General features: G+C 37.0%; 1 protein-coding gene across 1 annotated transcript in view; it reads left to right on the forward strand.

Moving 5' to 3' along the window:
- Positions 1-7,461: 7,461 nt before the first annotated feature.
- Positions 7,462-13,946, forward strand: part of LOC145993908 (uncharacterized) — a 198,213-nt gene continuing 191,728 nt past the window's right edge. The window contains exon 1 of the mRNA XM_083129820.1: positions 7,462-9,174. Coding sequence (XP_082985946.1) covers positions 7,579-9,174 — 1,596 coding nt within the window. The 5' untranslated portion in view covers positions 7,462-7,578. The remainder of the gene's footprint in view (positions 9,175-13,946) is intronic.

Genomic DNA, 13,946 nt, shown 5'->3' on the forward strand with positions numbered 1-13,946 from the left:
AAACATTTATGCAGTGCTACAAACGCTGCGTGAGGTAGTTACTAATCATCACAATACAAAAAGTTCACACGATGAAGCGATTTTAGCTCTGGATTTCGAACGTGCGTTTGACTCTCTGACCCATAACTATATGTTTCATGTTTTCCAAAAACTTGGAATACGCGGGACATTTCTCGCAGCGTTGCAGGGGCTTTATCACAATGCTGAATCGCGAATACAGATTAATGGTTTTTTGACAAAATCGCTTCGCATAATGACAGGTGTCCGACAGGGAGATCCCCTATCAATGTTAGCGTTCTGTATTTCCCTAAGTCCCCTGCTTACTTCTTTGGAAGCACAGCTAAAAGGCATTACTATACTGTCGAAGTCTCTAAAAGTGTTAGCTTATGCGGACGATGTCAGTATCTTAGTTCAGTCACCTGTGGATATCGATGTGGTTCATAAATTAACGACGGCATTTGGCGTGCATTCAGGCCTCCACATTAATGTAAAAAAATCTTGTCTGATGTATTTAAATACCGCCCCATCCAACACACCTGTACAACACTTCCCTGTTGTTAACACCTTAAAAATTCTTGGGGTAGTCTTTACGCCTTCTCTGCAACAAATGATACACGTAAATTATGATAGAGTGATTGGGAGTGTTAAAGCAGTGTTGCAAATTAATAAGTTTCGAACTATTAGTCTGCAAGCACGTGTCACGTTTGTCAATGTATATGCACTGTCGAAAGTCTGGTTTGTAGCAAAAATAATTCCAATGCGTATGCTAGATGTAGCAAAACTGAAAAGTGCAGTGAACTGGTTTGTGTGGAATGGGCAGTTGTTACGAGTTAAGCACGAGACCTTGTGTTTACATAATACAGGAGGAGGCTTGAATCTTGCACACGTGCAACATAATAGCCAGGCGCTCCGCATTCAAGCGGACATCGAGACGATGATTCAGAGGCCGGATAGCATTACCAGTTACGTCCTTCGATACTGCTTGGCTCGTATACCGTTGGAGTCTCCCATAAACGTGACCTCAATTCCCCCCAACCTTAGGTACCTCCGTGATACCTTAGTAGAGATCTGCTATGGCTTGTTACAAACTCCTACACTGCCTGTTCCAGTGGTGTCGCAAATGTACAGAAGAATGCGCGTAGCGTCTCAACAGGCTGTTAAGATAGTTGCAAGACACCCGGAAGTTCGTTGGCCTGTGGTGTGGAAAATATACACGCGAGGCATCTCCCAACAAGAATACGATCGGCGTGGTTCGTTATAGTGCATCAAATACTGCTGACTCGAGTGAAACTCTATGATCTGCACATGGCATATTCGTCATTATGTGTAATATGTAACGTGCCTGATAGTTTAGTGCATAAGCTAAGTGAATGGTTAATAACCGCTAAGTCATGGAAATATGTTGCAAAACTCGTAAGTGTCATTTGTCGTACCAATGAGAAGAATATTACAATTGATCATCTTCTGTCTGTTTCCCAATTTTAGTTATTTCCCTAACAAGAAACAGAACAGTGTATTGTGGTTACTGGGGCACTATGCTTGGTTTGCCGCTACTTATCAGCAACTTGACTTTCATGAACAATTTGTGCATTATTTAAGGCACACATTTCAAAATATGTCGGCAAACAAAAAGAACAATATCTATGCAAATTTTCTAAATGTAATATATCCTAGTTTGTAAAACCTGTATAGTAATCATGAAAAGTTTGTTATAATCAGATGTAAATAGTAAAGGAAATAAATAAATAAATAAAAAAAAGTGGTTAGCACATCGCGCTACGATGCCAAGGGTCCCGGGTTCGAATCCTGGTCGGGCTTGGTTGTTTATGAATGTCCATTCATCAATTTCATCATTTCATCACTCATCCCCATCTTCGCAAATTAGCCAAGAGGCACAAAACGCGAAGTAAAATAAACTAAATCAATCAATCAATTCTACAGTTACAGTTTTACAAATTAAAATAAAACATTATAATGCAGAGTTATATAATTACAAAGTGTAAGATTAACAAAGGAGGTTATCTAAGTGTCCCCTCCGATTTCCATTAAACTTGGTAGGTGTATAGAGAGGCCCAAGGGAAGAAATACGTGCTTTTTTTTGTTTCAGCTAAAAAAACTGTTTTAGGGGGCAAAACCCCCTCAAATGTCAAGATGAGAACAAATTGAAGTAAGGATCTGACCCCTTTGTCCCCCTCCGATTTCCATGAAACCTGGCAGGTGTATAAAGGGATCCAAAGGAAGAAACACGTGTTTTTTTTTGTTTCGGCTAAATAACTGTTTTAGGGGGCAAATGCTCCCCAAATGTCAAAATGAGGACAAATTTAAGTCGGCATTTGACCCCTGTGACCCCCTCAGATTTTCATGAAACTTTGCAGGTGTATAGAGGGGCCCAAATGAAGGAATACGTGTTTGTTTATTTCGGCTAAAAAACTGTTTTAGGTGGCAAAACCCGCCTCAAATGTCAAGATGAGGACAAATTGATGTGGGGATCTGAACCCTGTGTCCCTTTCGGATTCCCATGAAATTTGGCAGGCGTATAGAGGGGCCCTATGCCCCTGTTTCTTCTTATGCCATATTTAGTTGGTTTCGGGGTCAGATCCCCACTTCAATTTGTCTTCATCTTGACATTTGAGGGTGTTTTGCCCTCTAAAACCGTTTGTTTTAGCTGAAACAAAAAAAAAACGTATTTCTTCCTTTGGGCTCCTCTATACACCTGCCAAGTTTCATGGAAATCGGAGGCGGACACAGGGGTCAATTCCCACTTCAATTTGTCCTCATCTTAACATTTGAGAGGAGGGAATTGACACCTAAAACAGTTTTTTAGCCGAAACAAAAAACACGCACACATTATATATATATATATATATATATATATATATATATATATATATATATGTGTGTGTGTGTGTGTGTATGTATATATGTATATTATGTATATATATATATATATATTATATATATATATATATATATATATATATATTAGCAGGTAACAACATGTTATAAACGCATTCTTACTTTCCAAAGAAGCGCTCATGTGGGATGGCAAAACGGATCCGGATCTGGCCATCCCAAATTTGTGTGGCAAAATTCGTAAACAAATTAAATGTTCATCTCGGGTCGACCCCAGTGTTCGAGATCCAGTTTGATATATTGCAACACTTCAGCACCAGGCGGCATAGAGCATGGGAAATGCCACCTTTTGCTTGTGGAAAGTTGTAAGCCTTCTGAATTTTGCCTTACAAATTGCTGACCGCGAGCGAGCAGTGCCTTCCCTATCTGGGTGGAGAAGAGCGAGCCAAAACCCTACGTGTGTAAATCTTCTGTCAGAGACTAACAGCAGCAATGCAAACCTCTTGTTTAGAAAAAGTGTTGTTCATGGACGCCCGCAGTATTTCTTTCCACCAGGGAGAATTAAGCAAAGTATTTTTTCCAGAGGTGGGGGTAAATTAGGTATATTTTCTCCGTAATAGAGTTGCATCGTCAATATATACTAATTCAATTTGAAGTTAATATTTTTCTGCAACGCCCTTACAATAATTAACATAATTTGGTGTGATTGAAACGAAATAATGTGTGTGAAATATATTATTTTATGATTGACATTCATTTTCCAGAAATGAATTTTATCACCCTGTCTCAGAATCGCCCATCCCAATTTTCCATCAGGCATTAGTACACACTGTGAGCTACCTACATATAAAATTGGGGGGAAATTGAATGGAGGGCGTTGCATCAAAAGCGATGTTGAAGTTAGTCATATATTTTTATATAATGAAACATAAAACTATACGAACACTCATCTGAAACGTTTCTAAATGAGAGCTTGCACTATTCTTAACAAATGAAAGCGAACTTGAAGTTTCTACGGCGAACCTGAGGGAAGATACAATCATTTATAACCTAACGCGTGTCATCAAAGTGAAGCCGCAAGTGGCGTACACGGAGATTTTAAAAAGTGAACAAAGTTGTCGTTTTTGTAATCAGCATTAAAAGTTCTATAAGTATACCGAATTTCATCAAAATCGGGGTTGGTTGTTGACATTTTCACAAAATTCTGGATGATTTGACATAAAATGACCCATTTAGAAATGTTTTGCAATCCCTTTAGGTTTTTTCAAAACTCGGTGTCTATAAATCGTGTATCACTTTATAAAATGCCTTTAAAACGATTTTCCATTTGCGAGAATATTGTGTGCATCATCGTGTAAAATACTTATACGTTGAACCAGCTCTCTCGGTTGGCAAATCTTTAGACATAGTTCTTCAAAGAGCTTCTTATCTTTTTTATTCTTTTGTCAGAGAATTTCCTTGAAATCTTCCAACTTGGCACATATTTTCATCATTTCAGAAAACAAGCCATTCTAATGATCCACGAAGCTCAGTCATTTCTAAGAGAGCGTTCCGTGAACCATCATAATATGCAAACTATATCAAGTGAATCTGTTTTAATGACTTAGAAGTGATGTTCATCTGCTCCAAGATTTTACATGGAACAGTCAATAATTAAATGAAAATTATATATTCAATTTTTCCTTCAAGGCAAATAGCTCCCACTTCTTACATTTTTGTTAAAATTATAAAAAGACAACTTTCAAAACGTCAAAAAGCTTCTCTGTAAAACCATACACAGCTTCTTATTTTCCTATCCGTCGTTATGGAACAAGGAGTTAGGTTCGGCTTATTTCTTGTTCAAGATTATAAATGTTGCCGTTACCATTACCAGAAAATTGCATTTAGACTTTCGGAACTGTTAAAAAAAAGGAAGGGGGATCCTTCCCGGTTATCTTCTAAAGGTTTAAGAGCAAAATTTAAATTTTGACTAACGCAATTTTGAGGTGCAAGTTGTTGTTGTATACGTACACAGATCTCTCGGCCAGCAGCGCAATTCTTACCTATTTGTCTTAAAACCTTCATAATTTTACCCCGATGGCATTCTTTGCTTACCATAGTGGAAAATCGTGGTATAATTACTGCAGACGTACAACTATTCAAAACTAGCAGCTTTGCTCCTCACACACACGTCATTGTAATCTGCCTGCAGCTGGCAGACTGACAAAAACATAAGTCAGGAAAATTCATTAGTCTTCCGTTCTTTCGCGGACTCTGTACTTCGGGCGCCCCGGAGGCACCGCATCGGCTGACCCAGCCTAGTTACTCCCCTAATCCAACCCCCTTCCCTTTCAGAAGTGTCCCCATCGAAACAAGTGATTAGATATTAGATAAGACCCAGCACCAAATCCTCTTCATTCTCAGATAGGCTAATTGGAACTAGATCTACAGTTTAAAGTTTGACCGAGAAACTCCATGCAAAGTGCCTCCACAGTATTTCGAATTCAGGACCACACGATTACAATATTAGAGTCATTCTGCTCTGCTATCAGTACCACCTCCCCTCTCAGGTCAATAATAGTTTTGGAAATGTCCACATTAGATTACCCGCGCAAGAATCGAACTTCTGTCTCCTAAGTTACAGTCAGATGTCCTACCGACTTGGATCTTTCAAAATAATTTTGATTCGGTTTATTTTACATTGCTTCCCTGCCACTTTTGGGTAATTAATAAGATAAAGATGAGTATTCACAAAGAACGCTAATTCCCATGCCGGAATTCGAACCCGAGAACTCTGGCGTCATGGCGGGAGATTCTAACAACTTCGCCACTTAAGTCGGCCTACGACTATGAAAAAAATGTATATGAATCATCTGTCTTTTTCAAGAGTGTATTCCTTCATATTATTATACAAGTATCTTCCAATTTTTTTACTTTTTATGATGAACAAACACAATCGCACAAGGGGTGTAAGGGGTGCTTCTTCCAAGTAGTGCACCCAATAGTCAACCTCACTTCCACGTAGTACACCCTGGACTGCAGACTAACGAGGCTCTGGCGACTGGCTCCATGGCCAGTATAATTTTGTTTGTGTTGTCCTGTGTTTTGTCCTTATTTGTGCTGAGTGTTCTTTGCAGCCTCTGCTTTTAACGAAAGTCAGAACATTTTAATATTTTAACATTTTATGATTTTAATTAAGCAACGTTAGAGTTGTTATGTGAAACGGTAAGGGGCTGGCGTGTGACGGGTGCAAAATAGCTTTAGTGCTGACGCACCCAAAATTTTAAAATCAAAATCAAATCAAAACAATCGCACAAGTTGTACCTAGTATTCGAAACAGACATTCCTTGAAGCGTACTGCGCTGATCACTCAGTGAGGGAAGTCGACATCAAATTTTCCACCTGAGCATTCCAAGAGGTAAATATATTTGATAAAACAAGATCTTTCGTGTTCATTAATATTTTTTGGTCCTCTATTTCCAAACGCCCAAACTTATACATACATTAATGATCTAAATAGACCGTCATGGTTTCGAAATTTACTCTACTAAATGTCAGGATATCTTGAAGCTAATTACTGTAGTCTTGCAAGAGATGTTACTATTGTTTTCTACCGCGTATACTAAACAGAATATGTGTTAAAGGCAATGTTCGTTTTTCCATTGCTATTAAAAGTGTTTCCTCCACATTATGTAAGGTTTAGCGTTCGATTCTCTGTGAAGGTACAAAGTCGTTCGGACCCCACTTTAAACTTTAGGTTCGGTCCAGATTAGCCTTTATGTACATTACGTGGACTTCAAAACAAACAAACAAACAAATCTCATGTTATGTAAATTATATTCCTGAAACACGAATTCGCAAAAATCAACAATCAATATCCATGTACAGTTTTATTCTGTGTATCAGGCACGATGCTGGAAACATCTACGAGTGAATGATCGATTTTACGGCAAGATATTCCGTAATACTATGGTTGAGAATTTTCTCAGCGCCACATAAAAATTAATGTTTATTGTTTATTTCGTCTCATTTCCCACGGTGATTGTAAGGCTGATTTCTTTCTTGAGGGAAACTGTTTAATGTTTCTAATTTACATCGTTCTTGAAGTTATTTGTATTAGGAGTTGGTACTCTTCAGATACTATTGATTTGCAAGTAATAGCAATTGACTAACAAAACAAATCAATAACAATATGTACACACACACACACACACACACACACACACACACATTTATATATATATAGAGTAGCAATACGCAATAGAAAATCTACTTTTGGCAAAACCAATTCACCAAATATAGATTACCAGTAGCGACGAGAACGAAGTCCATTGTTGAAATCAATTCTTGCATGAATATACATAAGCCGTTATGAGCCTCTAAAGGACTCTGAGATCGCCTATTAACGGAGGAAAAGAAACGAGAACGTATTCTTAGAAGGAACGCAGGGAAAGGAACAATACACACCGAAGAGTTGCACCACATCCGGCGCACCATTCAATGGCCAGCATTAAAATTTATAGTGCTTGTGTGTCACAGACGATTATATGTTCCGTACAGGCATGCCTTCACGCCTATCTTTGTTGAAGCAATTTTCAGACATACGTAAAGAACCCTTGCGAGGACAAAAGCCATAAATTCCTGCAGTTCGACACGGATCAACTTAGTTATGAAGACAATTACCGGAGTGGGAAACCGCGTTCAAGTGGATGCTGGTTCGGAAGCATTGTCCGCGTGAACCTTGCGATGGATTCAATTTTGCGGCTCGTTGGTTCCGTGCTCTTGTTAGGAGCGGTGAGATCGGCGGACGTTAAGTTGCTGAGTAGCGGTCCTACGTCGGATAGCCGTATAAGGGCGAGAATGTTCGATGCGGACTACTTAGACCAAGTTTTCGAACAGACGGAAAATTTCGGTGAATTGCCCGGTCCGGGTGTTGATGGTGATATTGCTATTTACCCGAGTGACAGTGCGGATTACCATTTGCAAGAACTAGGTTCTGACGGAGAAAGTCTCACCAAAATTCCTCCGCAAGTTCCTTTAGGACATCCTGAGTCCAATTCAAGAGGCGTTTATTTTCAAGAACCTAACGGTCACAGTGCAGTTGGCAGCCCTGATTATGGAAGTGATCCCGAAATGTTATTAGCTATGAACAACAACATTCAAGTTCCATATGGTCATATAGTTAGTGGTGTTGGTGATCACAGATCTGAAGAATATATCGGAAGAAACAAACATATTTATGGAAAAGAATTGGGAAATGTTATTGGAGGCAACTCCTTGATTAATCCTACAGCAGCCTCACAGGAAATTCTGAAAATACGTCATTCATCGTTTGGGCCACAAAGAGAGGACAACAATAAATTTGCCCCTAATAGCGTACCCCAGATTCGTGCTTCAGTAGAACCTAATGTTGTCCAAAACAAATTAAAGTTGAACCCTGGATATAGTGGAGACAATAGCTGGAAGCAACCAAGCTACGGGCAGTGGCAGAAAGACATAAAACCTCAAGGACAATATATTAATTCACCAGAAAATACTCCCAATTACTTCGTAAGAGGACATGTTCTAAATCCTTCCCTAACTGAGGCTGCAGGGCAATTTCGTCGGAGGAATAAAAATTTGTGGCCACCCTATGGGACATCAGCTGGTAAATCTAAAGCTCCCTTTTCTAGTGAAGACGTAAATACGAATGACGCACGTAGTGCTACACCTTACGTGAGCAATGGATACTATAAAAAACAGCCAGTTGATATGAAATCTGGGGGCATTGATCGAGATTTCTTTATGGGTTCAATGGATGTTTCAAACAGACAAAGACTTAAGCCATTTCAGAAACCTGCAATGAACGAAGAACAGTTGCAAACAGGAAGCAACGCGTTTGGAAAAATTGGTGTTCTTAATAAATCTGCCAGGCCACAATATGAGCACATACTTGACAACTCGAATCCCGAGTTACAGAGAGGAAACTCTCATGTCATGTCAAATGGCGTAAACAGAAAACCTGACTTATTTGGAGCACAAGATGCAAGTGCACTATACAGAGATAACGACGAAGGTAGAAATATGCAACTCACACCGCCATCCGAAGACTTAGTAAAATATGTACAGCACTCTGAAACCAATACAGCTCAAATATCACCTGCCGGGATGTTATCAGAAGAAGTCAAGACAGTCAAAAATCCACATTTGACTAATCTCCAAATAGGGAAACAATACTTTGGAAGAACAAATGATTTAGTTTCTCCACTGGAAAAACATCCCCGTGAGAAATCAATTGTTGGACGTTTCAGACCGAATGCGAACGTGTTGAAGAATAAAAGTACCACTCTGAAGCCACAAGAGGTAAGTTATTCAATCATTGTAATCACTTCTATGTCAATTAATGTCTATCCACGATACAAAATTCAACGATTAGAGAGAGAAAGAGAGATGGAGATAATGCGTGTCTTTGTGTGTGTGTGTGTGTGTGCGCGCCTCTGTGTGTGTCTGTGTGCGAGCGTGCGCGTCCGTCAACATGCGTGTGTGAAGCACATCAGCAAAATAAGATAATCACAACAATAAGTTCATAAATTGATGTAAATATTGTGTACATAGACGCTCATACTTTCATGTATTCTCTCCTTCTCTTCTCTCTTGTTATTTATTCACAGTGTATTATGTTCAAAATAATTGGGAAATGTATCCTGTGCTGAACAAATAAATAATAATAATATAGAAATGTTACTTTCCCTGATGAAGATAAAAATACCTATGAACATATGCTCTGTTGTATTTTCAAGGTTGGTAGCGAGAAATTATTGATACTGATATAACTAACTAACTAACTAACTCTCTAGCCTTCTTAAACCCGAAGGTTCATGGCTGCAGCAACACAGGCCTTCCATCTGTCCCTATCTTGAGCAAGATCTGTATACTCTTTTCCATCTCTACCGATTTCCTTTAGGTCTATCTCAACGTTGTCCCTCCATCTTCGTCTTGGCCTTCCTATTGGTCTCTTACCATCAGGTTTCCCAACAAGCCCGACCCTGTGGCCGAGTGGTTAGCACATCGCGCTGCGACGCCAAGGGTCCCGGGTTCGAATCCCGGTCGGGCTTGGTTGTTTGTGAATGTCCATTCATCCATTTCATAATTTCATCACTCATCCCCATCTTCGCAAATTAGCCAAGAGGCACAAAACGCGAAGTAAAATAAACTAAATCAAATCAAATCAAAGGTTTCCCAACAAGAATCCTGTGAACTCCTCTTTCCTCTCCCATTCATGCCACATGGCCTGCCCACCTAAGTCTTCTTGATTTAATTATTCTAATAATATCTGGACATGAATACAAATTATGTAGTTCTAAATTATGTAACCTTCTCCACTCACCTCTCTCTTCATCCCTTTTAGGTCCAAAGATTTTCCTTAGGATCTTATTTTCAAATACTCTCAATTTGTGTTCCTCTTTCAATGTAAGGGACCAAGTTTCACACCCATATAATACTACAGGCAAAATTACGGTTTTGTATATTTTAACTTTTAGTTTCTTAGATATTAAACGAGAAGACAAAAGTTTATGAAGAGAGAAGTAACATGCATTTCCTGAATTAAGCCTACTTTTTATTTCCTCTTTAATATAATTTTCATTTGTTAATATTACTCCTAAGTATTTGAATTTGGAAGCTAGTTCAAACGAGTTGTTATCAATAATTAGATTTTGATTATTACCTAACACTTGGTTTCGGCCTGTAAGCATATATTTAGTTTTCTCTTTGTTAACTTCCAAACTTATCTCTTTAGCAGTTTTGCAAAATATTTTAGCATTATTCTTAATTGTATTTATATCATCCCCTAATAAATCTACATCATCTGCATATGCTAACAACTGAGTCATACCATTCAATTTTAGTCCTTCCTTAGTTTCTTTTACCTTCCTAACAGCATATTCTAAGGCAAAATTAAAGAGCAATGGAGATAATGCATCTCCTTGTTTTAACCCATCATGAATTGTAAATTTGTCAGACATATTAATACCCACACGAATTTTACTTTCTGTTTCACTGGTGCATACTTCTATCATACTAACAAGCTTCATAGGTATTCCAAACCCGACTAATATATTATATAATTTATCTCTTTTGACAGAATCATATGCTTTTTTTAAATCAATGAATAGCTGATGGACATTTTGATTATATTCCCATTTTTTTTCAAGTGTCTGTCTGATGTGAAAAATTTGATCTGTAGTTGATCTGTTACGTTTAAATCCACATTGATAATCACAGATAATTTCATTAGCATATGGGGTTAGTTTTGTCAAAGAATGTTAGATAATATTTTATATGTTGTTGAGAGTAGAGAAATTCCACGGTAATTATTGCAGTTCATTTTATCATCTTTTTTAAACACAGGAACAATTATGGATTCTTTCCACTGTTGAGGGATTTCTTCTTTATTCCATATTAAACAAATTAATTTATGAATTTGACATATTAATGAATTTCCACCATATTTAATTAACTCAGCTGGTATTAAATCAATGCCAGGTGCTTTGTTATTCTTTAGCCTTTTAATAGCATCTTTAATTTCAGTCAAGTTAGGTTCTGGAACTAAAGGTTCTGCTGTGTGGACTTCATTTACTTCTGATTTATCTCCTACATGAACATTTAAAAGGTCATTAAAGTAGTTCTTCCATCTATTTAGAATATCACTTGGGTCAGCTAGAAAATCACCGTCTTTATCTTTTATCAAGTTTACTTTAGGTTGCCACCCCTTTCTAAATTCATTTACACCTTTATATAAATCTCTGATATTTTTGTTTTTGCTGTTTGTTTCAATTTCGTTAATTTTGCTTTTCAAGTAATCTCTTTTTTTTACTTCTAAACGTACGGTTAACTTCTCGCTTTATTATATTATAACTGCTTAAATTTGTATCATGAGAGTTATTTAACCACCTAAGTCTAGCCTGATTCCTTATTTCTATTAGATTATGACATTCATTATCAAACCATGGCTAACTTTTCCTTGGTTTATGGTATCCTATACTTTCTTTAGCTACTGATTCTATTGCATTACGTATGTGCTCCCAATTCGTATTTACATCTGTTTCATTTATATTTTCATCATCATTTAAATCCTGCAAAACATTAAATCTATTTTACAGTTTAATTTGGTAATCTTTCTTAATTAGTTCATCAGCAAATTTTCCTGCATTAAATTTTAGAACTTTTAGATTTTGTTGCTTATGATTTATCACTGCGAGTCTTTCTCTTAATTTAGCAATTACTAAATAATGGTCACTGACACAGTCAGCACCTCTATGTGTAAGAACGTCAATTATACTAGTATGCCTTCTCTTATCAATGAGAATATGATCTATCTGATTATGAGTTTTACCATCTGGAGAAGACCAGGTATATTTATGGATATCTTTATGTTTAAAAGTGGTACTTTTCACAATTAAATTTATTGATACTGATATGTGTTTGATAAACATTTTTGTGGCTTAGCAGATGATAGGAATGGTGCTCGTATATTTTATCAGACACTCATTCACTTCTTCCGTATTACGAAACATCTAGTTTTTAAAGAAGCTACTATTGAATTATTGATTGAATTAGGTTATTTGACGTCGCTTTTCTTCCACATTTGATTAATCGCTACGATGAGAATGAGATGATATGATAGTATTAATGAATAAAAACTAACAAAGAACACACATGTCCACGCCGGGATTCGAATCCGAGATCTCTGTCACCGTAGTAGTTGACTGTGATAACCTCTCTACTAGTATAGAGTTCACAAACAAATAAACGAAAATTGTACGCCTTATGATTAAATATGACTTATGAAGATAATTATTACGATTTATAAATGGCTATGCATATTCTTAGGTGACTTAAAAGATGAAGAAATACGTATGGCTATGTACAGTGCAGTATACTCTCAGCGTTGGGAAATTTGCTTCGAGGAATGCATTCGGACGACCGATGGTAGACAGGGAATATGCCAATTACACGGAATTCTAAAGAAAAGTTGCAAGCCAGTCAGTACTTGCATAAATCATAAATACATTGGATCACTCAAGGAAGTACATCTCACTGTTGCTGTGAGAGCACCTTTAAGAGCCGACAGCTTCCTACAGATAATTTTTAGCGTGCACGAAAGCAAAGATTCAAGATTAGAACACTAATACCTGACCTTTTTCTTCTCCTTCATTTATATCTCTTCATTTTCGCGATTAACATAAAGAAGTAGAATGTCAATGTTATATATTGAAACCATACTTTCAGAAATACAAATATTAATCGACTTTGGAGAATAGCATATCGCCATATGATATCTTGTTCCTTTTAGAGATAGCTTTAACATTTAGATGCACACCTCTAATTCAACATGTAAAAACGTCACAGATAGTATTCGAAAATCAATTTTCCTAAGGACGTTGGTAGAAATTTGGGTGAACACGAAAGGAACCTAATATTTTTCTATGCAATTTCTGAATTATCTAATGCATACATTGATATTTCATTTTTACGGAATACTAATCTCCCAAAAATGATATGTAGGGTCTATTGCTGCAGTAAGAACAAAAATTCTTCAATCTAATTATAATTTATTTGTTAGTTTTCCGAACTAATTGTAATTAAAGACTGAATTGCAATAGCGATAAATTATTACAAACTTAACAAAAACTTACAAACTAAATTTACAACCACTGTAATCTAACATCAAAACAACATGCTTAAACCTGTTGCGAGCAAGATTCATGTTCGATACTCGACGCGCCTCAACAAACACGAAACAAAATTTACCAATTTTGACCAAAGAGATGTTCATATGTTAACTAATTGTACACGAACTCAGAATGTAAAATAGCAAGAAGTCACTAAGGTGTGAACAGATGAAACACATTAATGAATCAAGTAGTTTAGATCAGTGTTTTTCAACATTCGTGAGACTGCGGATTGGTCAATTTGCTTTTTAGAAGTATATGCTCCGATCACAACAATTTTAATCGTAAATAGCTTTCTAATAGTTTTTTTTAACTCAATGCCTCCATTAATATATATATACCTTTGAAATTTAATATTAATCAATAAATAATGGTATAATCATAGACAGCACTATACTGCTT

This window comes from Lepisma saccharinum, chromosome 10, assembly GCF_977018435.1.
Source record: "Lepisma saccharinum chromosome 10, izLepSacc3.1, whole genome shotgun sequence".
Taxonomy (NCBI): Eukaryota; Metazoa; Arthropoda; class Insecta; order Zygentoma; family Lepismatidae; genus Lepisma; species Lepisma saccharinum.